This window comes from Neodiprion fabricii, chromosome 1, assembly GCF_021155785.1.
Source record: "Neodiprion fabricii isolate iyNeoFabr1 chromosome 1, iyNeoFabr1.1, whole genome shotgun sequence".
In the NCBI taxonomy this organism is placed as follows: domain Eukaryota; kingdom Metazoa; phylum Arthropoda; class Insecta; order Hymenoptera; family Diprionidae; genus Neodiprion; species Neodiprion fabricii.
The window spans coordinates 19409513-19435299 of NC_060239.1; the positions used below are offsets into that span (position 1 = coordinate 19409513).

General features: G+C 35.7%; 2 protein-coding genes across 2 annotated transcripts in view; one reads left to right on the forward strand and one right to left on the reverse strand.

The window, feature by feature from the left end:
- LOC124176478 (DNA mismatch repair protein MutL-like) overlaps window positions 1-25787 on the forward strand; it is a 73109-nt gene that overhangs the window by 30089 nt on the left and 17233 nt on the right. The gene's annotated exons all lie outside the window — the stretch shown is intronic.
- Window positions 1562-24705, reverse strand: LOC124176422 (endoribonuclease CG2145-like). The gene is made up of 6 exons (XM_046557741.1): window positions 24497-24705; window positions 11159-11260; window positions 8807-8953; window positions 7043-7955; window positions 4539-4968; window positions 1562-4098 (listed from the first exon to the last, which is right to left on the reverse strand). Exons 1-6 carry the CDS (start codon window positions 24546-24548, stop codon window positions 3865-3867), a joined length of 1878 nt encoding a protein of 625 aa, XP_046413697.1. The 5' UTR covers window positions 24549-24705; the 3' UTR covers window positions 1562-3864.

Below are 25787 nucleotides of genomic sequence, written 5' to 3' on the forward strand. Positions count from 1 at the left end.
AAGAGCGTTGTGTTGGCGGCTTACTGAAAAAAATGGCCGCCCGAACATGAATTCCCTTTTCGCAAGGAACTAGTTAGCCGGTGAAATGTGTCCAACTTTTCTTAATACTATCGCCGTTAGTGCGTTTCGTTACACCAAATTTCGCGTTTAATTTTTCGCACAGACTTCTGAATCAATCTCTCTTCAATCAGTCTTTATGAAAGACAGGATTTTAGACTTATGTTATTGAGTTTTCGTTGTCTACAAACAGAGTTGTCTCGTTTTTACATGAATATTCAATACCTAAAAGAAGTTTAAGCAAACACACCAACTCTCGTGTCGCAGTTGATGTGGCTACATTTTCCCCTTCTGTTGTCCTAAGTGTTACTATTTTATGCCTTTGAGAAGACCACGTGATCACCCCATTTGTCAGACAAAAAACGTACCCCGTTGTTGATCTCCTTGTCTCTATGTTGCCCACATAATCGCAATATTGGCTGTGATTCGGTATCTGTAATTCTATATTCGATGATAAGATTAACAGTTCCACATAAATGTGCAAATATTCTTTTTGCAGCCCTTTAAAGATCACGCGAGTTCTTATTTAAATACTTACTGATTGTGTTTACCGCAAAAGTTATATCTGGACGCGTTACTGTTGCTGGAAAGATCAACGAGCCCTCGCGATACAGCATACTGATCAATTTTTCTTTCTTGTCCTCGTACGGCACTAGTATAACATGCAGGTCTGCCGGTATACTTACAGCTTTCGCGTCTGTCATTCGAAATTTTTCAATTATCTTCTGCGTGTATGCACTTTGATGAATCCCGACAAATATACTTGAGTCACGAACATTTATCGGAAACGTTTTACTTACTTGTGAGTGAAACAATATTCACTCAATCCAACAAATCCTCTTTCTCTGTGTAGAAATGTAATTTTTTTCACTCGGCTTTGTCCTGCCCTCTCGTTTTCCTCTCCTTTTCAGCGAAGCTACACTGCATGCAGTTTTCTCTTACTCGGCTTAATACAGTAATGGTAGCTACCCACTTTTCTTGAGGAGTTAGGTGAGCGGAACAGTTTTCTCTACTTTCGCCTTTACACGTATAAATGATTTCCGCGGACAAAATTTTCCGCTATTAGAATTTAGTTGAAGGTGTATTCATACTTTACAAGCAGCAGCTCTAGAATTCATTTAAAGTATAATTACATTTAATATCCATCTGGCTCCAAAAACCGGTTGGAGTCAGAATAGAATTCTTAGTGTATTCAAGAACAGCCATTCTGATTTCGCGCCTAAAATCTAATCTAGCACATACATATTGTAAGAAACAATATTTTCCTTGATAATGACAATCTGAAGTCATGAGAAGTTATTTGATGCCAAACATTCAAATCGAATGAAATTTTTTTATTCGTTTAATATCTTATAATTTCCAAGCATTTAGCCTATGAAAATTACTTGTACGTCTGTAACATATGTATTTCAAAAAAAAAAAAAAAAAACACACATCTGATCACCACTTAATTATCATGCGAATCGACAAAATTCGTTAAAATACAAAATCAAAACGATAAAAGTTGACGAAAGCAGTTGTAGTTTATTATTCACATTCATATTGGTATAACTAACATAAAGGCTTCGGTCATGCAGTAGATTTTTCCCACTAAAGTAAAGGAAGTTAGAAAATCATAGAATTTATTTAGTCTGTTCCAAGCGTTAGAAAAATTCTGTTAGGACAAAGTCACCAAAAGTGTGGATTCTTATATTCTTTTAAAACATGTCCAATACAGCAAGGCTTTTTTCAATAAATGGATACATTGTACATAATCTGAACAAACATCATCTTCAGAATGAATTACACGGGGTGGTCGATTTTAACCGTCTCAAGTAAATATCCGTAGAAACGGAAATAGATGTAAAAAACGTTTTTCACTAAACTTAATGCGTCTACTTGAGGATTCTGCCATTTTACAGATCTTATAAGTAACATTTGATTTTAGATAGGGAACACGTTTTTTGGGCATCAGCAGCTCATAGCGATAGCAAAGACGTATTCAAACACGTAAAAAACAATTGTTTTTGAATGTACTTTTTTAATAATTGTTCACCTCAATTCCTACACGTATTCATTGCCCGTGCTAAAAACTTCTTGTGGATACAAAATTGGCAACTTTGAAACGATATAACATAATTATAACAGCAAACTCCGTGAGTGTCTATCCGTTCGTCCGTTTATCTGGAAAGTTTCCAAAATTTCCACAATTTCTCCGAGCATAACTACGATTGTTTTAAGCGTGGATTACGTTACCCAGGATTCGAAATTGATGCTTTTGTTTTTGTTATTACTACTATCATAACTATATTCATTATTTTCCGAAAACGAGAGGCAATCGAAACGATCACATCTGTGACACCCGAGAGTCTACGATAACTAGGGTTTCAAAGAATTTGTGGCTCTCATAAGGTTAAAATAATTCAAGCTTCAAGTGGGGAGTGGCATATCCGAAACCATTACACTCAAGCCCCGAATTGGAACGCAAAAGATAATTGTAGTACTCTGAAGGTTAGAATAAATGAAGCTACAAGTTATCTGTGGTCCTCCAAAGGCCTGAATGAATTAAGCCGTAGGTGTCACGTATTTTGGAAAAACATTTTCAAAACGCAGAAGTCACCGGACGAGATTTTCTGTAAAATGAAGAAATTCCAGACGGTAAAATGTCCCCACAGTGAAATTTCATAGACGAGACCGCGCCTTCGAAAACAAGAGCCTGATTGAACAAACAGGAGACGAAGAGGTGGAGTACTAATAATAGAATCGTAAATGAAATATCTAATAATCGTTTCTACGTCTATAGTACTACAATGATCCACGTGTTCCACGACTATCGTGAGCCCGAACGGTCTTTAGCGAGTTTAGTTTTGACGTTAGTTCTTCAAAAACTCGCTTCAGAGCACAAGTTACGATAACAAACTTTTCCATTAGAATAAGGGACAACGAATAAGTATGGAGGCTAAGGTGAAAGCATTGATCTTACTAATAACTGCTGATATCCAAAATACGTGTTCCATATCTAAAATAAGACGTTGCCTGCAAAATCTGGAAAATGGCACAATCCATAAGACAACCCATGTCAGCACCATCTTTCTTAAAGGCAGATGCCGGCACTAGGTTAAAAAGCTAGCTTTACCGCGGCAACCTGGGCGCGAGGATATAAATGTAGAGATAGGACAATAGATGTAAAATGTATAGCCTGATAACCGTTTCTTTCTACCAAATACAATAAACAGAGATAACAAATATATAAACTGAGTACAACTCACTTATAACACCTTGAAACCCTTCAAGTTTTGTAAAACATTTGTTCTTGCATTTATTTTTGCCTCAGCTATATTTGCCTAGAGCAAATATACCGTGTACACTTACACGGTGGTACACTCTTGGAAATTAATAAATTTAAAAAATAGTTATAAAATAGTATATTGTGTGGCAAATGCAGAAAATGGGTAACATCTGAACAAGTGTAGCCTGCGACATAACCTACAAGCAAATGCTGTGATCACACCAGTCAGATATCGCCTATCCCCACGTGTCACATACGATATTTTTGCAGCACCCGCGCGGAAAGTTTGATTTCAAAACGCATTGAGTGTGCCACTGACAATGCGTACAATGGAGATTAGGTAACTTACACTCAATAACATAGTGCGTAAAATTGAGTGATTGGAATGTACGCATGAACTAAAGAAAGCCCAGTGTGGAAAGTAGAGCATTTTAGTTGTGCACGTGCACTAACAGTCCCCTTCCGCACTGTTTGGCATTAGGGCACTACAGGCTGCACGGGTTTCGAAAATCGAACTTCCCAAGTAGTTGCTGCAAAACTTATATTTCTGGATAAGCCGAAAAAAGAGTTTCTTTGCCGAAGTAACTTATTTTGTTCGTGAATATTGTAAACGGTGTAGATCCTAGTGATACGGGGCACGCACCATTTGGGCGAACAAAAAAGCAAATCGTATACAGAGCCATTTCTAATTCAGGTGAAGTGCCAACGAAAATCGTTGTGACCGGTCTTACGATGTCGTTTAGAGTTGCCCGTAATTTGATGATTACAGCATTCTGTAAAACAAATGTTATAGTTATTGTACCCTCGATTATAATGTTAACTATAAAATAGTATAAAACGTTCTTCAACTGTGAATAGTAACGTGAAAAAAAGGCTCTCTGATGTTTTATTTTTAATTTTATCGTTAGCTGAACCTAGTAATATAATTTATTGGTAGAATACTTGAATTAATTGTTTAATAAATGAATAAAATATCCGTACTCAATCAAACCAAAATACTTGTGTGTGATGAACATTTTCTAAGAGAGGAGATACCAGGAATCTTCATGTCTTATTACCAATTTCTTCTCGTTAATTACCTAATCATTGCTTTTTTAGGAAAGGATTAAGGATGCGAATATGTCTTTTGAACAATTAATCAACTAGGCTGTAACTTCTAGTCAGAAAACATAAGTATGTATTAAAATACAAATCCGTAATTCTGAATACTCACGTTTCCAAGTTTAGCTTCTCTAATGTATCCCAAATAATTTGCTTTGCCAGCAGACTCCTGCTCGTTGAAGTAAATCCAATTGTGTAACCCAGTGATTTCCGTTTGAAATTTTTCGGCCAAGAATACGTTTTCAAAACCGCTGGTTGATATTATGTTATTTTCACGGGCATATTGAGAAAACCAAATCCTTTTTAACGCATCTTTAAATTCGTACTCATCATTGGGTATCAAACCTTTACTCGCGATAAATTTCATGGCCTTTGACATTACTTGTGTTTTCAGAAACTCATTTATCACATTCATTTCTCCATCTCGTCTTTCTGGGGTTATTTTTTCAGGTACTCCGGAATCCAATTCGTATTTGTCGTAAACAGAGCGCACCAAAGCAATCGTCGGAATTTGTAATCCCTCAGGCTGGACCGTCAGCAAACTGGAATCAGAAAAATCGTTGCTTAACTGATATATCGAGGTTACATCTGCGAAGTAGTACACTGATACAATTACTAACGATGGCCAGTGATCCTAAGCATTGGAATTTATTAGTGAATAGATAAGCACAAGTTGGCTTCAGTAACGCAAAGTATTGACATTTACTACGATTTGATAAGATTGGCCTCGATTTCTCGTTCTACAGTTCGATTTTTTATTTATTCGAAATGAATCGTTTCCCTAGTTAAAAAACTGAACCCCGCATATTTAAGTACAGTACTATCCTGCTATAAGCGAACGTTGAGGCAATCAGCGAAATAGAACTCGGAGAAATTTGTTGGTTGAGTGCTTCCCATTTTTTCCGGCATGTGAACTATGTCCGTGAGCATCATCTTAGTTTCGATATAAGCAAACCGCAGATACCGCACTCAAGCTGGAGTGTAAGTTGCAACACATATTAGACGAAGTATGTAATTTTGTACAGTCCCTCGTTCACTTATATGGAAGCACTCAAGCCAAAGTTGTTTATCCGATGAATAGAGCTTAGAATTAGGGAGAGAAACCGCTTCTCTGATGAACGGATGGGAAATTGGCTTATAACGGGTTCGCTTGCATCGAAAACGATGCTATACTATACTATACTATACCTATGTATTTGCAAAAAAACGATTAAACGTTTGTCGTATGAAATTCTGAGTCATATTGTGGGTGAGTGTTAAAGAGATGAATGGCTACACAATAGACTTTTGCGAATACCGAATTTTCAAAGATACAAATATCTGTTTCATAGAATTTTTTAATGTAGAAGAGTATAGAATATAGCATAAAGTATAGAAAGCTGAAGTATTGAACCGTCAAAATTCCGACAACTCTATATTTTTAGCTTATTATATTCTTTTCAATTTTGAGGATACTATGTATTAGCATTCTATGCTTTTACGTTTCCACATTTTGACTTTTCGATATTTCGTTTGGCTTCCTATACTTTGAAATTCTATAAATTAGATGTTGGGTTTTTGGACAATTTGATTATTATGCCGTCCTATTTTGTCGCCTTCTATTTTTCACCCCGTGCAATTTTTAGTGCTTTCTAAAGAACTTCAGATAAAAAATTCAAGATGTAACAATTATCCGAATTATCGAAATGAAACTTAATGTATAAAAGCGTAAAGGGGGTATGCACTTTCGGCCAGCTAGCTCGTTCGAGTTTGATGCCCATATTGATCACACTGGGTGTTAAAGTAGAACCTGAGTTATTTGAATCAATTGGGACAGTTCGAACTAACGAAAGTTTGGATAGTGAAACAGTTGTTAGAAAAGTAAAAAATATTAGAAATATGACGCACGTATTTTTATGTTATCCTTACATACATAATATGTTGCTTTAATAACTGTAACATTATTTTCATTCAATTTACGTATAAAGTCAATATCATAAATTTCAACATAGGACTATGGACCTTCTCGGATATCTCTTTTTATAACGGCGTATTTATTTATTTTAAACTTTCGTGTTTTCGTTCATATAATGCAACTTTGCGAGGCAGAAACTGTGGTTCCGAAATTACCGGAGAGTTGGGGAACTGGATGTTCGGTTACTCAAGGTTCTACCGTACTTGACAGATCGATTTATTTCACGTTTGCGTTTGTCCCGCAAAAAACTCAAGTATGTGATTCTTTTCAGAAAAAAACATTCACAAAGACAAATTCATCTGTCAAACAGATGATTGCAATAATCTGACATGATAAAATTGGTGACATTTTTTTTATAGTACATAAACTCACTTGTGAGAAGCTGGAAACATTCACAACCCCATTCAACATCCGTAGGAAAAATTTGAAATCATACATCATAAAAGTATTGAATGATGGCCATTTCGACAGAAATGGGAAATGTTTACAGCACATCGATGAAATTTGAGATTCAACTTTGAAAAATGAATGTATCCTCAATTCTACGTGAAGCACGGGCCACGGTCTTATACTATTGTCTTAAATTCCATTGTGAACTCGTAATTTCACTGTGTGCATTTGTTTTTTCGTGCAAGTAAAACAACTTTGTGCGGTGTACTTACGATTCCATTGCGCTGTCTGTTATGCTGTCATCAGTTTTTTGACCTTGCAGCTTTAAAGTAATATATTTGAATGCGTTATTGGCGTCAGCTTCAAAAAGTTCTTCTGATAACCGCATTAGCTCCTCGTTAGACACTAAATTTGTCTGCGTTGGTGGAGCGATAGGATTTCCTGAAGCTGGAGCTAAGGAGGCACTGGATCCTAAATCAGTCCCTGAGGCGTTCATATTTAATGGTACAACACCCAGCGGTGCATCGGGAACAGGATTGGTTTGAACGTTCTTGCTTTCCGGGTTTCCTGCAACTTGCAGCCCCATAGCATTTCCAGGAGCAGAGCTTGAGCCTTCTGCTGGCTTAGCCGTACTACCAGAATCTTCTGTAGTCGGTGGTGGCACAGGGTTTCCTTGACTGTCAGTTTGATTATTATAATAATTATTATATGTTATTTGAGTATTGGTTCCTCCGCCACGAGAGCCGCCTGGAAGCAATCTGTTTACTGCAGCATTTACACCTGCGCTCACCCCGGCAAACACTACAGCCTCTTTAGCGATTTGGCCTAATCCGCGATTTGACGATGGTACTTGAGCTGGTGCTAAAATCACAGTTTGTCCAACTGGTGGGTTGTATGGTTGACCAACAGGTTGATGGTAGGGTTGACCAACTGACGGGTTATACGGTTGGCCGACGGGTTGATGGTAATTCTGACCGAATGAAGGATTATAAGGCTGACCAGCAGTTTGATGGTAAGGTTGCCCAACTGATGGATTGTACGACTGGCTAGGAGGTTGCTGGTATGTTGCTCCAGCAGGCGTATTGAATGGGTGATTATACTGTTGCCCAACTGCTGGATTATAACCTTGACCGACTGGCTGGTGCTGCCCGTGATATGAATTTTGTTGAGATTGCCCAGGATAACCTGCAATTTAATTGATTGGTAAAAAAAAAGATTTTGCATGATTATAATACCTATTTCGCTACTGTTATATGCGTCGATGCATTGGCGACAACCTCGTTCAGCCATCTTAGCCTTTCTACTTTATACCGTGTGTCTATGAGGAAAGTGCGCACCTTATGCGCGTGCGTCAAATCGTTCGAATTTTATTGGCTGACAGTTACCGCCTGATTGAGCAGCCGACGCAATACCAATAGCAACTGTCAGAAAATGTCCCTAGGAGCCCACCGCTACCTGTGGGCTCTGACCATTTTCTGACAGTTGCGATTGGTATTGCGTTGGCTGCTCAATCAGGCGGTAACTGTCAGCCAATAAAATTCGACGACTTGACGCACGCGCATAAGGTGCGCACTTTCCCCATGGACACACGGTATATTCGATGTGTTTCCAGCGCGTATTCATTGTCAGTACAACGTGGGTTGTCGCATTTAGTTATTGAAACACTTCCATACTGTGTATGGCAATATTAGGTAAATGAATATAGTTTATTTGAGAAAAATATATCATACTGGACACATATTTGGAGATACACCCCAACTTTCATAATAACAGAATTCTCGGAATACTAATTTAATTGAATTTCTGTACCACAAGTTTTGAGTACAAGAAAACAAAAGCAATTCATATTAGAAAGAATATTGTGCAAATACGTAATTGTTAGCCGAAATTTTCGGATAGAAAAACTCAGTCCTGGCTATGCTTTTATGTTCTTACGTTCAATAAGCTTACGTTGAACTTTTAAGCCTTTCACTATTGATTCCAATAGTTTCGAAGACAAAGTTCTTTCTTCGCACATTTAACAAAGACGTAATTACCTGACTGTAAGGATGGTGCGTTGGACTTCATAGCAACATTTTGATCTGGTAGTGGGGCCGATGGTTTTGGCGGTAGATTACCACTGTTTGGTTTATTGCGAGAATTTGCTTCTGGGATTGCCCAGCCAATTCTGTTCGGATCTACATCTGGAAATTGTAAATAAAATATTGAATAATGATCTCGTCAAACTTATACATCGCATTTTGTGTGGATTTCAAGTTCACTATAAAAACAATTAGTTTTTATTATTTCCAAATATACAAGAACATTTCAAAATATTGTTTCTTGTTCAAGGATTATGAAAACAGACAGCATCTCGCGCATTCTTTCAATTTTTCAGGTAGGTAGTCTTCGAAGAGTTAGATTTTCGTACGGAACGATGTTATAATTGTGAGGTATTGAACAGAAAGACGTAACTCCTGCCATTTCTAGTTTATATTTGGTTCCTGTTATTGCCGCTTCTCTCGAACAAGAAAAAAAAGCCGCAGGCGTGTATCAACAAACAACGCGATGTATGCGTACGTTTCAAGAGGTAGGCATCTTATTTCGCATAAACTTTACACATAATAAACCGAACTCTCCAGCATTCAAATTTATTTGTAACTGATTAAACTAATTTTTTGGTTTAAAAGAAGTTATCGTATATGATAGAAACGTCACTGCTAAAGAAATAACAAGTCTTTTGCCATAAAGTTTCCATTAGTGTATTCTAATATCCTTGACTTCTTGGAGATTGTCAGAGTCTTACATAAAAAGCTTTATTAAATGTTGAACTCAAAAACGTTTATGAATAATTACATTATGAACATTGCATGACCACTTTGCATTTTAAATATATCGTTTTCTTTACGAATAGATCATTGTGTACCTAAACCTGATCATTGCAGATTTTTTTCAATTTTATATGATACTCCTCAGCCCAGAAGCTACGAAAATATTGAAAAAAAATGATCTGTGGAACCAAGATTAAAAAAAAATGTTTTACCCATCTCAAGCTCAAGAAATAATTAAAAAATATTCGCATGAATTCTATGGTGTAAAAACGATAATGAGATGGTAGTGGGATTCCTTCTCACTTTTCATCACTTTTGGTGATGTAAGAAAAGTATTGCTTTCAGTAGAAAATCGCTTTTCACAACTCATACGTAAAATTCGGCGATTTTGACTACTAGCTGAACATGAACAACAGACACTATTTTCAACGAATGACTTGCGCATTGGGAAATAGCGACCCATTTCTCCACTAGTAGGCAAAAACAGTTTTTGCCCACTAACAGAAAAATATTTCGCCGCTAGTGGAAAAACGATTTGCCATTTTCGAACGTGCTCGTAATTTATTGAGAAATAGTGTGTTTTGTTTGTTCCAACAGGCGGCTGAAATTGCCTATTTATACATTTCAATTGTGAAAAATATCGTGTACAACTCGTGGGCAATGAGGATTCTGAGTTCGTATGATATCCGCACAAGGCTTCGGCTCGTGCAGCTAATTCGCAATCACTCAGAATCGTCACTTTTCCCCACTCGTTACATAATATACTATTTTTTAATTTTAACGAATCTTTCCGTTTTCGAAACTCTAGAATCCGAAAAACAGGTATGTGTAAAAATGTCAGTCTGTCCGACAAACTCCCGCGATGATCTCGAAAACGACTTAATGAAAAAATCTAAATCTTACAGGATTTTGTAGGGAAATCATGGGCATGAAAAATTGCCATATCCCGTTTCATTTATCCTTCGATTGTCTAAGCAAACGATTATGTTTTTTCCAGTTTATATATTTATTTTGAACAAAGTTTACAAATTTTTTGTTTTTTAGTGATTTTCTCTTTTATATTTTTTCTTTCCAATCTTTTTCATTTGGCTGCCAAATCTTATCAGTTTCAAATTCTTCACTCAGCTGTTTTCGAGATTATCGCGGAAATTCGTCGGACAGTTTGACAGACAAAAGTATCCCGGTCAACAGATTTTGCAGTTTCTTTTTTCTGACGTATTAATTATAATTTTGAGACATCTTATGAAAAATAGCCGAAAAAACATGTAATAACTTTATATTATGCCGAATTTATTGACACTGAAAATTTAAACCCCTGTAAACAAGTTAAAGTGAAAAAATGAAATCCCACTCCAGTTCAGGTATTCGAATCATCATCTGACATCATGGAATTTGCGTGAACTTTCTCAAAATTTGAATCACAATCGTTTTTTCATAGTTTAAATAATTTTTAAAAGCAATAGTGTTAAAATAAATTTCAACATCCTTTTTCAATTTTTGGGACGAGGATTGTCACGTAAAAATAATTAAAAATCGTCAGTGTTTAGGCAGAGAATGACCTATAATTAGTCAACTTACCATGATTATTACGGTGGGTGGTTGTTGTTCGTGGTCTTGGTGTTGTCCGAGACGAAGGTCGAGATAGGCGAGTTCGTGACTTCTTCCCAGACGCCACGTCACCTGTGTCATTCAGAAAAAATATTTTTATTATTTTATTGTAACGGACGGGTTAGTTCAATATCGTTGCATTTCCTGAAACCTCTGTTTACTATAATTTGTGCACCAAGAAGTAGGTATAGCATAATTCCATAAAAGGTTGGCCTGCCATCGTAGATTTGAATAAAATCTCTGTGTAAGGATAAAGATATGAAAAATAAGCCATAGTATCCCATTGAACGACCTTAGACCTTGAGAGATTTTCCAATGGCAGTAATATTTCTATTGCAATTTCCTTTCTTTCCTATTCAATATTCAAAAGACTTCCTCCATGGTAGCCGTATGATGAAGATCTAAGCGCTGAGGAGTATCTTTCAACTGGCTGGGCATAGCCGAAATGTCGCCAAAAGAATGCTAACGGTTTTACTCCCATCAAAAATTTACCTTCTCCGACGAACTTCTAACTTATGTATCTTCTCGGGTCACGAAAATCCACACGTGCTATTGCATTTTCATTCATTTCAAATGTCATTGAAGAAATGTAGCCCATTTTTATCCCGTATGCTCTATCAATCATACTATCATCCAAACGTAATCTACCATGACGCTTTATCGATAAAGGGAAAACTACGTTCTCGGTGTCAAAGTTCAAACGAAGTAGTTAAATATTTGTAACGTTTCGCACCTTGTGGGGGGGGGGCTCATTAGAAAAACTGAATTAATGAGAAAAAATAAACTGAAATTATTCGTACAAATAAGAAGAAAAAAGAAGAAAAGCGATAGATGGACGAACTGCTACACGGAGATAAGAGTACATTTTGCTGGTATATCTTGTGAAACTCACTATGCTAGTGCAACAGAAGAGGGACACATGAGGGTTTTTAGTGAATTGTACTATCCTCCATAGTAAAAATTCACTTGTAGCCACTTGTGTACTATTCACGTTTCTGCGAAACAAAATACGATGGCAGTTTTACTACTGCTCCATAGTAAAATTTGTGAGAGGAAATAGTACTTGCTACTTTGCTGCTCTAAAGAAAGTACACGTTTAACAACAAATTTTCCTACGATCCTTGGTAAAAGTAACAAAACCCATCGGCCAGATCTTGCTAGTCTTATATGTTAAGTAAATTGTGCAACACTTGTACAGTATGAAGTACCGTGCAGTTATCCTATTTTATAACTAATTGTGAAATAGTATAGTCTACAAATAAAATAAAGATGTAGCTATTAAATATTTTAATGACAAATCTGCAAATTAGATAATGAGAGTACAAGCTTAAAGCTTCAGTAATATAACTGAACAGTTCAAAATTCTTCCATTCACTGTATTAAATTCTTCTAATAACATTATGTTAATTTGAGTTGTAGATATAACACATTTATCACATTGCTCAAAACAGAAAAATCTAATAAAAATAAACGAAAAGAGCAGCAATAATATCATCTGCCTAGGCATTCAATGCTTTTGACTGAATGCTAATAATAAAGACAAATTGAATCAATTTAGACTATAGGAATTACAATACTTTTGTAAATACAAGACGCTCTTACTATTAGTTTAAAAATTTTTTACTCTCGCTAGAGATTTCTGATATATCCTTTTGCCTAGCGCATCCCTCGCAAATACCAATAACCAATTTAATAATTAGTTATCATTGAATAAGTAAATATTGTTTACGATTAATTATCTCGGTAGTTGACACCGATATAAGGCCATCTTTATTTATTTTTGTTTAAATCATACTTACGATTCTTTCTTTATTTGATTGCTTTCAAATGTTATTTTTTATTTTTTTATACTATAATTTTTTATTTTTTTTTATTTCTCTCGTAATCCTCGCTCGAGCGCTTCTCCCACTCCAATTTTTTCGCGAGTCTTTGGACACTTACTTTTGAATAGGGCGGTTATTGGGAAACGGTTCACATCTCTTATTTACTTCAAATCCATCATGTAATTTTTTATTTTGGAAAATATTCTTGTACTCATCTGCATTCATTCAGAATCACACTGCATAACTTGAATTATTTCACTGACAAATATGTAATTGTGAAAACCTTGGCGTTGAAACTTGCACACCAGGAAATGTAAGTATGCGTGTTGTAATATTATATATATATATTTTTTTTTTTTCATTCAATACAAGTAATTTTTATCATATGAATACAAGTAAATACACGTAGCATCACATTGAGTTTATATCTTTTCCCGAGTTCATTAAAAAATATATCCTCTTTCAAACACAGAACACTCAAGATAAAAATAATTGGGTCAACTTGTAACAATTAACATTTGTAGGATAAGTTTATATTTTATAGTTACCAAAAATCAAGTGAAAAAAATTAAGTATCACCTGAAAGCCAACACAGACACGGGTACCCTATTCCGAGGTTAAGCCGGTGTCCAAGTCGAGTCTTGCTCGCGAGATGTTGGTGGGGGAAAGTCAGATTCAAGAATCATACTCCCCTCATAGCCTACGAGGTGCCCTATTCAAAGGATTTACTGGGTTGGAAGAAAATAACGTAGCTGTTATGGACTTTTGCCGGCCCTATTGCGAGAGACTCAGTTCAAAGCGCCATAAATATATGTCGATATTGTTAGTAAGGGTATGCTAATTCTTAGGAATATCCTTCCCTACACCCCCATGACTGGACATATGGAGAATCAACTGTATAAAGAGTACTAGCGCCGGCTCTAAGACATTTGCCGGCCCGGACAAACAAGAATATCCCCTCGCTCTTCCCGTTTTTCAACCGAAATTTTCAAACTGATGACCTTAATGAAAATTCACTCGCCTCGCTTTAACGGGGGCAAAATCTGCAATGAGACCAGCCATGTCTAACGAATCAGCCAACTTATAAATCGTTTGCTACTCTGAATCATAATCGACATAATTTATATTTGGGTGAGAAAAAAAAAAAAAAAACGCCTCGAGCCGGTGATCGGTGGTTGTAAGTTTTTAACCACCCTTTAAAAAAAAAAAATGAAATAAAGTCTTTGTTGGTTCATTTAAATATGTTCCTTTCGGGTGTCACTCACGAATTTTCACAGGAAATTTATTCCTTTTCATTAATGTGAAATTTCGTATATCCATGTAATTTGACTCACTGATCACGAATATGATGGTGAAAATACCGGCAAATTTGATTTTCAAGGCCAAATCTCATGAAAACTGATTTTTAAAGTCTTTCAATTTTCTTCCAATAAGCGTTGATCTTACAATTAGAAAAAAAAACTTTGAGAGTTTGAGCCTACAAAAACACTTATCTTTTGTGTTACTTGCAGTTTTTGTTTGCTTTACCGCGGTAAGGTAGGAGTTTGGCCTTTGAATTGCATCTTTGTTTTTTTTTTGCTTTTTTTTTTTTTTTGCTTTTCTGAATTACATTTAATTTTTCTGCTTTTTGGCATTATGCAGAGGCCGAACTCATTCTTTGAATGGCAACAGTCATCTTCCGCGTTTTCCAAACGGGATGATGTGTTGCAGTTTGGATTACGCCACTGCGATACAGAGGCCTAACTTATTTCAACCTTTGAGTTGCCATAGTCACTTTCCACGTCTTTCGTACGATTACAAACACAAAAATCAAAAAATTAACCTTGTTGCAACGTATAAGTTTAAATTAAAATAGGTAGATTCATCCGATTAATTTAATCATGAAACTCCCGTAAGCACTTATAACTAAGCTGTTTATGAACCCTAAGGGCTAACGTAATCATAAAAAAACCTTCGACTTTCGTACCGTAGAATCGTACCTTTGACGACTATATGATTGGCCATAAACTCAAACCCTCTCGATCATTATATTACACTCCGTGCATAATTTACCGGTGTTATTCTATCTATTGTTTTTATCACGTTCAACGGTTACCATAAACACTACCCTTTATCTATCTCTTCACCCAACCCAAAAATTATAAAAAACTAACCACTGCCCCTAATATCCCTCCTACAGTTTTTTCATCAATCCGATTCATTAAACAATTCTCCCACTTTCTCTCGTTCCATCGCTAACAACCAAAATATTCGAAAACCATTTCTTCGGTCTACCACGATCTTCTCGGTGGTACACACTAGTGCCATCGTCCTGAAACTTAAACTAAATATTTTTAGCTACGAGAATATCCAACGCTTTTTAAACTTATATTCTCTTTAACAACTATCTACCTGAACATTAAGCAACTTTACAAAACTAATTCGAAACAAATTTGTAGACCAAAAATGTAGTAACCAAGTCGATTAAGATTACATTTTTGTCAAAAATATTCTGTGAGTTAATCAGTTATCTAACCCTCAAAGTACCTATAATACTTTAATTACAATTTGCAGGAGTTCACATTTGTTAAAAGGTTAAGGGTATCGTTTGATTAATGAAGCGTCGTTTAGATTCTTTAATGAAGCACTTCATTTTTTAACTTACAATACATTCTTTACTGACGGAAAACTCGATTCAAACACTGACTCTGTCAGCTAGCTCCCTGCTCTCTTATACACTTCCTCTGTGTCTAGTACGTGTTTGTACCCCCTTTATGTCTGATTTTACTCTAGATTTTTCTCGTCCGTGCTTCTATCGATATTATCGACCGTGTACTATATTACCTTTGGGTAATAAAGTAATCCGTATTACCTCTTTTCTTTAACAACACTGTAAAAAACGCTAGTTTACGGACGCGTGAACAAATCTTCGTTTGCCATGCCGAAGCTCCTCGAAATTAGAGGTAGGCGCTTCTGGTGTCCAGAATTGTTAATTTACCACTTCCAATAGAATCAGTTGAATCAAATTGACGCAGTTTGACCTGACTCGACTGTTTACTCAGTGAAACGCGTCTTAAAGCTCTGTTTGACAAAACCCATCCAAATGGAAATTACTGATATCATCGTGCATACATTTCACAGTGCTGGATTTAACCAATTTTGCAATGTTCCACAGTAACTAAAGTGATCAAGAAATATTTGGATTATTAATTCAGTACAAAGTAATCGTCTTTTCTGAAAATTAGGGTCATCGGTCACGTAACACTCCTATCTTTGCTGATCAAGTAAGTTCATTCTTATTTGTCGTTAAAATAAACCAATGAATTGGGATGGCTCGAATTTGGACCCCGCATTGCTATTGTACAGGAAAATTCGTGAAAGTTGGTTCTATCGTTTGAATTATTAAACAATGTGTCGTTTTCTGCCGCTTGTTACCGTACTTTCGTATTTCCCGGATTCTGAAGACTGGTGTGATTTAAATTATTTAGAGATGATCAATTATCATAATCATCAATTGTGATGCTCATTCTAAAATTAGTCCAACATTTTTGCATCGTTCATATGAAAACTTATTGTACACTAAAATTATGATGGGCAAAATTATACTACACAATATAACACTACACAAAATTATAGATAAAGTAGTATAACGTAAGTAAGTATCACTACAAGTGGTATCATTTTGTGTAGTGTAGTTTTGTGTGGTATGATTTTTTGTGGTACAATGTCATGTAGTATAATTTTGTTGTATCGAATACGTAGTAACAGTGCACTCTCGTTTATTTACAGGTATGAAAATGTTACTATGCTGCAAGTGAAACTAATTAAAGATGTGTAATTATAACATACCAAATTTAAAATAATACCATTCGATGATCCCTCATTTCTATAATTTTTTATTGTTGAATTCCTCGGACTGTTCCAACCACTTCACAACCAAAACTTTTTTAATTGTAAGTTTCCATCGTATGACTTCAGTTTCAGAAAGTAACAAAGTTTAGTCATAAATGTAATACAATTTGATAAAATGGGGACGCTTATAAAGGGTATCAACTGATACAGTAATGACGTATACAGCAATTTTGAGCACGACCCTGTAGGGTCAATTACGGATTAACACTGACGCGGTTACAGATTATATAAATTGTGCTGAATAAGCCTAAGTGAATAATGTCATAGCAGTCATAGGACGTGTACGCAGCGAACCACAGAGGAAGTACGATTTCGTTCAGTGATTCTTTTGATTGTACGTCCCTTTGAAATGTATACTATACGTGCTACACACAAATGGGCACGCTACTGATTTTCAATTATATGTATTTTCACGTGAAACAACAAAAGCATAGAAATTCACACGGGAGGATGACTTCATTTTTACTTGCGAATGAATTATTTATACCTTTGTCCAAGCACATATCCGTTACTCAATAGCATATAATCATCGCGCCTGCTCAACATTTTCATACCGTTCTAACTGTTATGTCTAGATAAATCACGGTCTGGAGCTGTAACTATTTTCATGGACTAAATAATGGATGAATTTTCACAGGTTTACTAAATTCTTTAGGTTAAAAGATTTTCAAAATGTTTAAAGTGTCCTATATGCATCAGTGTGATGACATTATACACCAGTAGGTGCAGATGCGTTTTGTACTCTCAAATGCAAGTAGATGGTTTCGAAGTAGTTGAAAATTGTATAATTATGAAAAGATAGCAAAATGTGTGATTTAAACAATTTTCATTGAAACTAAAATAGGATCTAGTAATAACGCAAGTCACAATAATTAAATCGCCTGCTATACGACCGTGGAGCGTATTACTACTGTATTTATACTATAAAAACCTGTACATTTTTTTCAAACACCAAAAGTCAAGTCTTTCCGTTCTAGAAGTGGAATATATTACCAATGTGATTGACTCTTATTAGAATTCACACCTTGACGATCAGGAAAGAAGCATTCGACTGTGTAGGTATTTAAGGTAGTAAACACAAAAAATACTTCAATTCTTGAATTTCGATGCCCTTGAACAATTACGAGATTAAATGATATCTGATATCGATAAAGACGTGTTTTGCGCCAAGGGAACATTCTATTGTTCTCAAAGGGGCAGAAAGTAGACTTTTATCTTTATTTTATGCCTAGCTTTTTTATTTACAAACTACTTTACTCAGTTTTTTCAAAGAAGCACAAGCGTATGCTGCCCCGATTGAGACTCTTGCTACACACTGATAACATGCGTTTAAAATTATGCGTTACCGGCCACGATGACTCAAAAGTTGGCTTTCGAGTTTTAAGGATGTATTGGTTATACATTCTCAACCAAAAGTAAATCTCGTCAACAATATTGAATTATGAGATGAAATTCCAAGAAAAAAAAATCAACCACAATAAAGACGATAAGAAAATTTATTTTGAATAATAATAATGGCCAAAAAATAACAATAAATTGTTTAACCTTTAGCTGGCATCACGGAGTCGTTCGTGACCTGAGGGTTTATAATAGCGATTTTTGTAACTTCAAAGTTTGAAAATGTGACTTATAGCGCCATTTGTTGATAGATGACATGTACCGCTTTCCTCGAGCATCATTCAAGTAAATCCAAATACATCAGTTCTGCTGTAGCAGTGTTGCAAAGTAGACGGACGTAGTCTGCAAACCCAAGATGCCAGCAATCTTATACCAAATAAAGATGCCAGATAAAGATTGAAAAAAACATTGTTTAAAGAATTTACAGGGAATATTTCTATTTGCCGTATGAAATGAATTTCTTGATTTTCTGAGTACACATGAATTTCTAAAGAATTTTCTTATTGTTTTGAAATTTTCATTTTTGAAAATTTGTAAAAGCTGTATTTATGAAACTATTCGTACAATGCCCGGAAACTTTTTAATTGTAATATACAACGTTTTTACGAAAACGTATTCAAAACTCACTATTTTTCTACCATTTTTCAAAACTGTAAATTTTCTGAAATTGAAATTTCAAGATAATGAGGAAATTCTATAAAAAGTCATGAGTATTCAAAACAATCATTGAATTCGTTTCAAATGACAATAAAATATTCGCTGAAAATTTGTTAAAGAACGTATAGCTTAAACAATATATTGACAAGTTTTGGACATTATTATTATTATTCAAATTCAATTTTCGTATCATCATAAGGTGTTCAGTATTGTCAACGAAACACATTTGGATGAGAATGTATAGCCAATAGATCCTTAAGGTGTATTCCATCTATTATATTCAGTACTAATTAATTCATCCCGTCCGTGCTGTTCCTGAAACTATCAAAATGATTACCAGACCTTTAGTTCGTGAATTCTGGTCAAACTTTCAAGGTTGTTTTATAGGCCTCTCTTTACACTGAATAAAATTGTTTATATTAGCAGTTTTACGAGTGAAATGCCATAATAGATGAACCTATTGTATATTTTTGCCTTCAGTATTAATTTTCTCCGATAGCAAAATCTTATGTAGTAAAATTTCAATAAATATATTATTATCTCAAAACCTTAGTAAAGTACTAACTGCAAATATTTGACAATGTAATATATTGTAAATTGAACGATGGAAGGTACAAAGGATGAATCTATGCATCAGGAGCTCTATATTTTAAGATAAAGCAATACCCCTAGAAGTTTTAGTAGAATCCGTGATCCAGAGGTTTGATACTGTTCTTGTGAGTTTTCCTTTCCGCATTAAACTAGCGTAGAGCCGTAGTCTTTTATTCTTTAATGTAATTCTGTCAAGATCCGACGTCCTAGGAAACGCAATGTCACAACGCGGGCATAAACGAAACACCAAACACTTGAGCGTAGGTCCGGTGACTTTTGCATGCAGGGTGTGGAGTACTCGATACCCTGAATACCCACCGTGTGGATATTTCATACCCTGAAAGCCTTGTTTCATAACTGAAATTTCTGAACGGATTTCCAAAGTCTGTGATGAAAGCAAATATCCAAAATTTTCCAAACATAACCATATTATATTTCCCTGTAATTAACACTTGTGAGCTTCTGAGTAGATTTGAATCTCGACCACACTGATGCGCTTTGGCGCTATTTCGTCGAGTAGCACGTGATTGGCAGACAGCTTTTCCTACCTCGCGAATCTGGTCCGTCTGCTGCAGCCTACGGTACAGTCAAGAGGCTAGACACTTCGCTACTTCTAGCTTGCACATGGCACCCCGCAATGTTCGGTGTCGTTTCGTCAAAATTTCGTTCATGCGTTGTGCTCGGACTGTACGTTCTCAGCAGCTCACAGTCGCACACTACAAGTTTACCCTAAGCTCACCATTGAATGGTGGTTGAACATTTGATAGTTTCTTATCGTTGTGTGTGAAAACCTTATCGTACAATGGATAAATACTTCTTGAGAGGGAGAAAGAAAAAAGACGTAGAGGCTGCAGCTGTTGTGCCAGCAGGAACCTTTAACCTACCAACATCTAACCTCACAACTCAGATCACTTCAAAATCAGACACGGTGGAGGCAGAACCTAGTATATCGATGAAAGAAAATAATTCAAATCACGCTGATAGCGAAAAATTATGTGAGCATACATGTGTTGCAGTATTTTTGCACACGTAAAAGAATGATTGTTTTCGTCAATCAAAAGGATAATCGATTTTTCAATGCGTGAGTAGCCTTTCTCACGACAAGAATATCAAACCACACTTTCAGTACATATCGCATTATTTTTTCAGATGCTAAATTGCTGAGTTCCTTCAAGACACGGTAAAAAACGCATGAATGGTTTGGATTGAAAGACGGAAAAGCGATACATAACATTTGCACAGAAGCAGTAGAAAAAAAATTATTCCCCATTTCCGATGGACGCGTCAAATCTTCTATTTCTGCTTTTGTTTTTGATGGATATAGTTGCTGGAAGAACGCGTCTAAACGTTTTTAAAATTACGAAAACTGCGAATTACATCACCAAACTTTTTTAGTTTTACAAAGCTTAAGAGTAAACTATTGCAGCGTATATATCGGATGCTAAACGAAGAGAAATGGAAAATTCTAGAGTGGCTTTAGAGAAAATATTCGAAACACTGAACATATCAGCTCAACAAGGCTCTGCATTTCGTAGTGGTGACAACAGAAATTCCTGTCTCATGAAAATTTTCAGAATCGGTGGCTTTTAAGAAGTGAGTAACAAGTCATTACACCACGATTCAGTGAACGAAATATTGGAAATTTTATCCGCTGCAGTATTGAATGAACTGCTCGATTAAATAAAAGCAACTCAAAGTTTCTCTGCAATAATGGACGAGAGTGATGATATCTCCAGAAGGGTACAGGTGTCCATAAGTTTCAGAATCACAACACTTGACTTTGAAATTAAAGAAATACTTACAGGCCTTTACGATACCCCAAATACTAAATCAGCCACGTTATTTAAAAATTATCGAAGATGTGCTGTTGAGGTAGAATTTGAAATTTTGTAATCTGAGAGGACAATTTTATGACAGAGCCGCTGCCATGAGCAGAAAAATATTCGGCCTACAAAAAGAGTAAGAGAAGTCGAACCATGAGCGCTACACGTTCATTGCACTGCACATTCGCTCAATCAACTCGCACAAGATGCAATGATAAACATTAGCGTTGTCAACAACTTTGTTGGAGTATCAAAATATTTGATAAATTTTGTATGAGATTCTCCTAAAAGAATGGAAGCGTTCAAAGGTATACAGCTGCAGTGTTCTAAAAGTATCTCTCATACTGAATCTCTCACCGTTTTGTCCTACTCGTTATGTAAGAACTAAGAGAAACCAAAAATTATTATGATTTGATTCATATAAATCAATGATTCAAAGCTAATACCGGAATATATTCAATAGTAATTATCTGTACCGCATATTCTTGGAATTGCATTTCTTAACGTCTTTTACATCGATCGCTATTTGCTAATATATTCAAGATATCAATTTGTTTCGAGGTGGTGCATAAGAGTGAAGTCTCTGAAAAGAATAAGTTCCAATTACGAGACTATTCTATCATTTCTGGAAGAGATGAAGACTGAAAAACCGATGACAGTAGCCAAGCTGATGGTTTTTTAAAATATCTGGAAGGTTTCGAATTCTATTATCTGGCTTTATGTACGATTAAAGTATTAGACAGGATCGAAGATTTAAATACAGAACTTCAAAGGAGTGATCTAAGTATCAATGAATCGCATGAACAAGTAAAGCTGGTCTTGGATGTTATGCTAGAAATAAGGGAATTTGTTTGTGAAACATTATTGGAAAAAGCGACGGTGGACACGAAGGATCTGAACCTCGAAGTTTTACACCTTGTATTTGGAGAGCTCCTAAGCGATTGGCAAATGCGATCATTTACAATTTTAATGTACTGGAAGTCTACTAACAGAAAATATATTTTTAAATAGTAGATTATGCGATTTCTTCTTCGAATAATCGAGTCCCATCTGAAACGATTCAATTCTTGAATTTCTGTGAAAATTACATTCTCGGTAAAGAAACTGAAGCAGTAATAATAGCAAATTTTTACAGAGATGATTTAATCCAATTACTTTGCAATTGCATAGAGATATGTTTGTTGATATAATTCACCAAAGAAATCCACAGGTAAAAAACTTGAGAGACGTTGTGACAGTTTTAAAAAACAATGAACGTCTGGCAAAGCTGTTGTCAGAGTTATCAAAGATAGTTCGCTTACTCTTGACCAGGCCAGCGTCTTCGTGTACCGCGAATCATTTTCCGCGTTCCGTAGGCTTAAAACTTACCTGAAAACGACAATGGTACAATCACGCTTGAATAACATTGCTATTTAACACGTCCATCAGGATGTGGCCCAACACTTAGACCTAAACAAGCATGTAAATACGTATATCCTCAAAAATAATACTCGGCTATCGCACTTCGGAAGAACTATTTAATAAAACTTTGAGCAGAAATATTGTGAATGCCCCCCCCCCCCCCCCATCCGCTCAGGAACTCCACATCCTGAAATTTGAAAGTCGCCGGACTTGCTGGAATGAACATGACAAGAGTATTCACGATAGTCAATTACATTATCCTCCTGGAGAAATAAGAACAAGTACGAATATGATGTTAGTAGACACTAGCGCATTACAAGCTTGCTCCGTAATGTCAATTTTTATTACGACTGCAACGTTTGTGCTAACATCGTATTCGTACTTCTTCTTATTTCTCCAGTAGGATAATGTAATTGATTGTCGTGAATACTCCTGTTATGTTCGCTCAAACAAGTCCAGCGACTTTCAAATTTAAATCGATTGATTCTGTCGTAATAAAAATTGGCATTACGATGCAGGTATTACTCATCTGACGCAAATACCGATCTGGTTGCCAAGGAGACTTGTACACTACCCAAGTCAAAAAGCTTCTACAATCCGTAATCCTTTGAACTATCAATTCAAGATCTATTGCGCATATTTTTATAAGACGGACCACGATTGGGCCGCTACGTTCACTAATGAATCACAAAACGTTGATGGTGATTAACAGTACAAAAGTTTTTCAAACAAATTGAAAAGGAAATGCTAGATTTTTATTCTTTGTGCAAAGAAATGTAATGGATTGAAATAAATTATTATCAAATGAAATAAAACTTTCTCGCTTACGCCAAGTAAGTTATTTGATAAGTTCATGATCGAAAGAAGTATATTTGTTTCAAAAAAATCCATCAAAATTTATGTTCTAGTGTATGATTAAGTCAATAAATGAATTGGGATTAATGTCAGAAATGAAAATGATCTCGGTTCAATTATATTAAACCAGTTTTACTTATCCCCCGTTTTGCACCTACTGCTGATTTTATATTCGTTTCCGGAGATTTTTTTTACTGGCTGAGAAAACCATTTTATCCGTACAGATGTGGAAGATGACAATACTTTATCGGCATAACATCCGCTACTACTTACGATATAAGTGTGCTTTGTGGGTGACAATACGAATAAGTTTTTCCTGCAATAATAACAAGCCCCTACAATTGTAATTACTGCACAAATCTCAACTCGATACAATATGAGGTGACGATTTTGTCTCTGCCTTCAGAGAAGTTAAGTGAACTAATTCGATTAATCTTATGGCTGAAGAATCACTGGCCTCAGTATCACATTATTACTAAAAAAAAACATATTGCGAATGTTGAAGATATCTTATACCCTAGTATCAAACGTGGCAACATCGCATCGCCCGCAAGGCATTGGCTTAAACAGAATATAATGAATGATTCACAGATTATGGAACCATGTTTCTAGAAATCTTTCTGAGAAAAGTATGAGAGTATAGGTGAAAGTATAAGACACAACTTGACAGCGATTGGTAGAGTTGACATTAGCTGCACGCACTACTAACTTTGAAGTCCTGAGTGACCTAATACCGCTATATATAATAACTATAAATAAATAATAATTTATAATAATCAGAAATCTTTCATTTCTTTGGTCTTGAAATTTTCAAGTTCTGTGGTTATTGAGAACAGAAATAATTGTATTCAATATTTCATTTTACTTACCACAGATAATGATACCGATGATCATGACAAGGAACAACTTATTACGCTTCATTGCTATTGTTATAACTTCAATGACTTCAAAACTTTCCCACCACTTCACACTTGACGTATTAACAACCGTTCTTTTTCAATCACACAGCAGACAACTGTGTACCGTAGTTACCTCGAGCAACCATCAACGTAAACTGACTCGAATGTAGGCTTTCTCTTTCCAATTGATGCTCACTGCAAGGCTTCTACAAAGCAAACAGGAATGGTTAACGTGAAGAGGGGGTAACTGGATAGTTCATGTCAGGGTATGGACACTTAGACCTCCCCTCCACTCCTTATTCAAGCGCAGTGGACCAGGGCCATACCACAACAATAAGATGTAAAATTCCCATATATTAAGTTTAAGTGGTATCACTGACATATCGAGGCGTCCTCTGGAGATTTGATAATTGGCTTGTATGAAGTTAATGTTAATGATAAACTGTTTGAAGGAGGTTTGATTATTGTTTGTAAGTATCAACATAGGTCGTCGTAATCAACATGTACCAACTATTGTGGGAAAAAATATGAAATTCCTATAATTTTGTTAGTGAAAACTGTTATTATGTTGGCTATAGCCCAGTCCACACCGACGAATAATTTGCCTCAAAAACTGTTGAGTGTCCATACCCTGGTTCATGCCACAATAAAACGTAGTTGACGATCAGACTGATGGTAGGTGTCATAACTGCCATGCCACAGTAGTGAAGATTATAAAAAAATCACATCACCTTATACTACGTACATTGAATAACCTGTTAACAAAATTATCACCTCTAAATCATCATGTATCATTCAATGATTTAAAAATCAATTCTTAACGTTATTATTTAAAAAGGAAGAACAGGCTTAATTATCATTCAATACCGGTCTCTGCAATACAGAAACAGTAACCTACGTTTTAAAAAAAATGCCACCTTCTCAAAATGTATTTTTTCAATTTAACCTTTATTTGAGTACGCACTTACGGATTATTCCAACAGTGTTTCTTTCTAACTCCAATCCAAAAATTTTTAGAAGCCATATACTCGTTTACGCGCATTAGTGGGCTATCCAAGAGACACCAAAAGAGTGGAGTTCAGATTATTCGAATTGAGTTTAGTTTCGGAGATGGAAATTGATCAAATTTTATTTTCTGGCGATTTTCGTGATTTCGGAATCTTTTCAGAATGGCCTGATTGTGAAAGAGTATTAGGTATGTCGGAAGAAAATTGACGATTAGCTTTGATGCTAACTTTACCAGTGTCCAAAGTCCCACAAT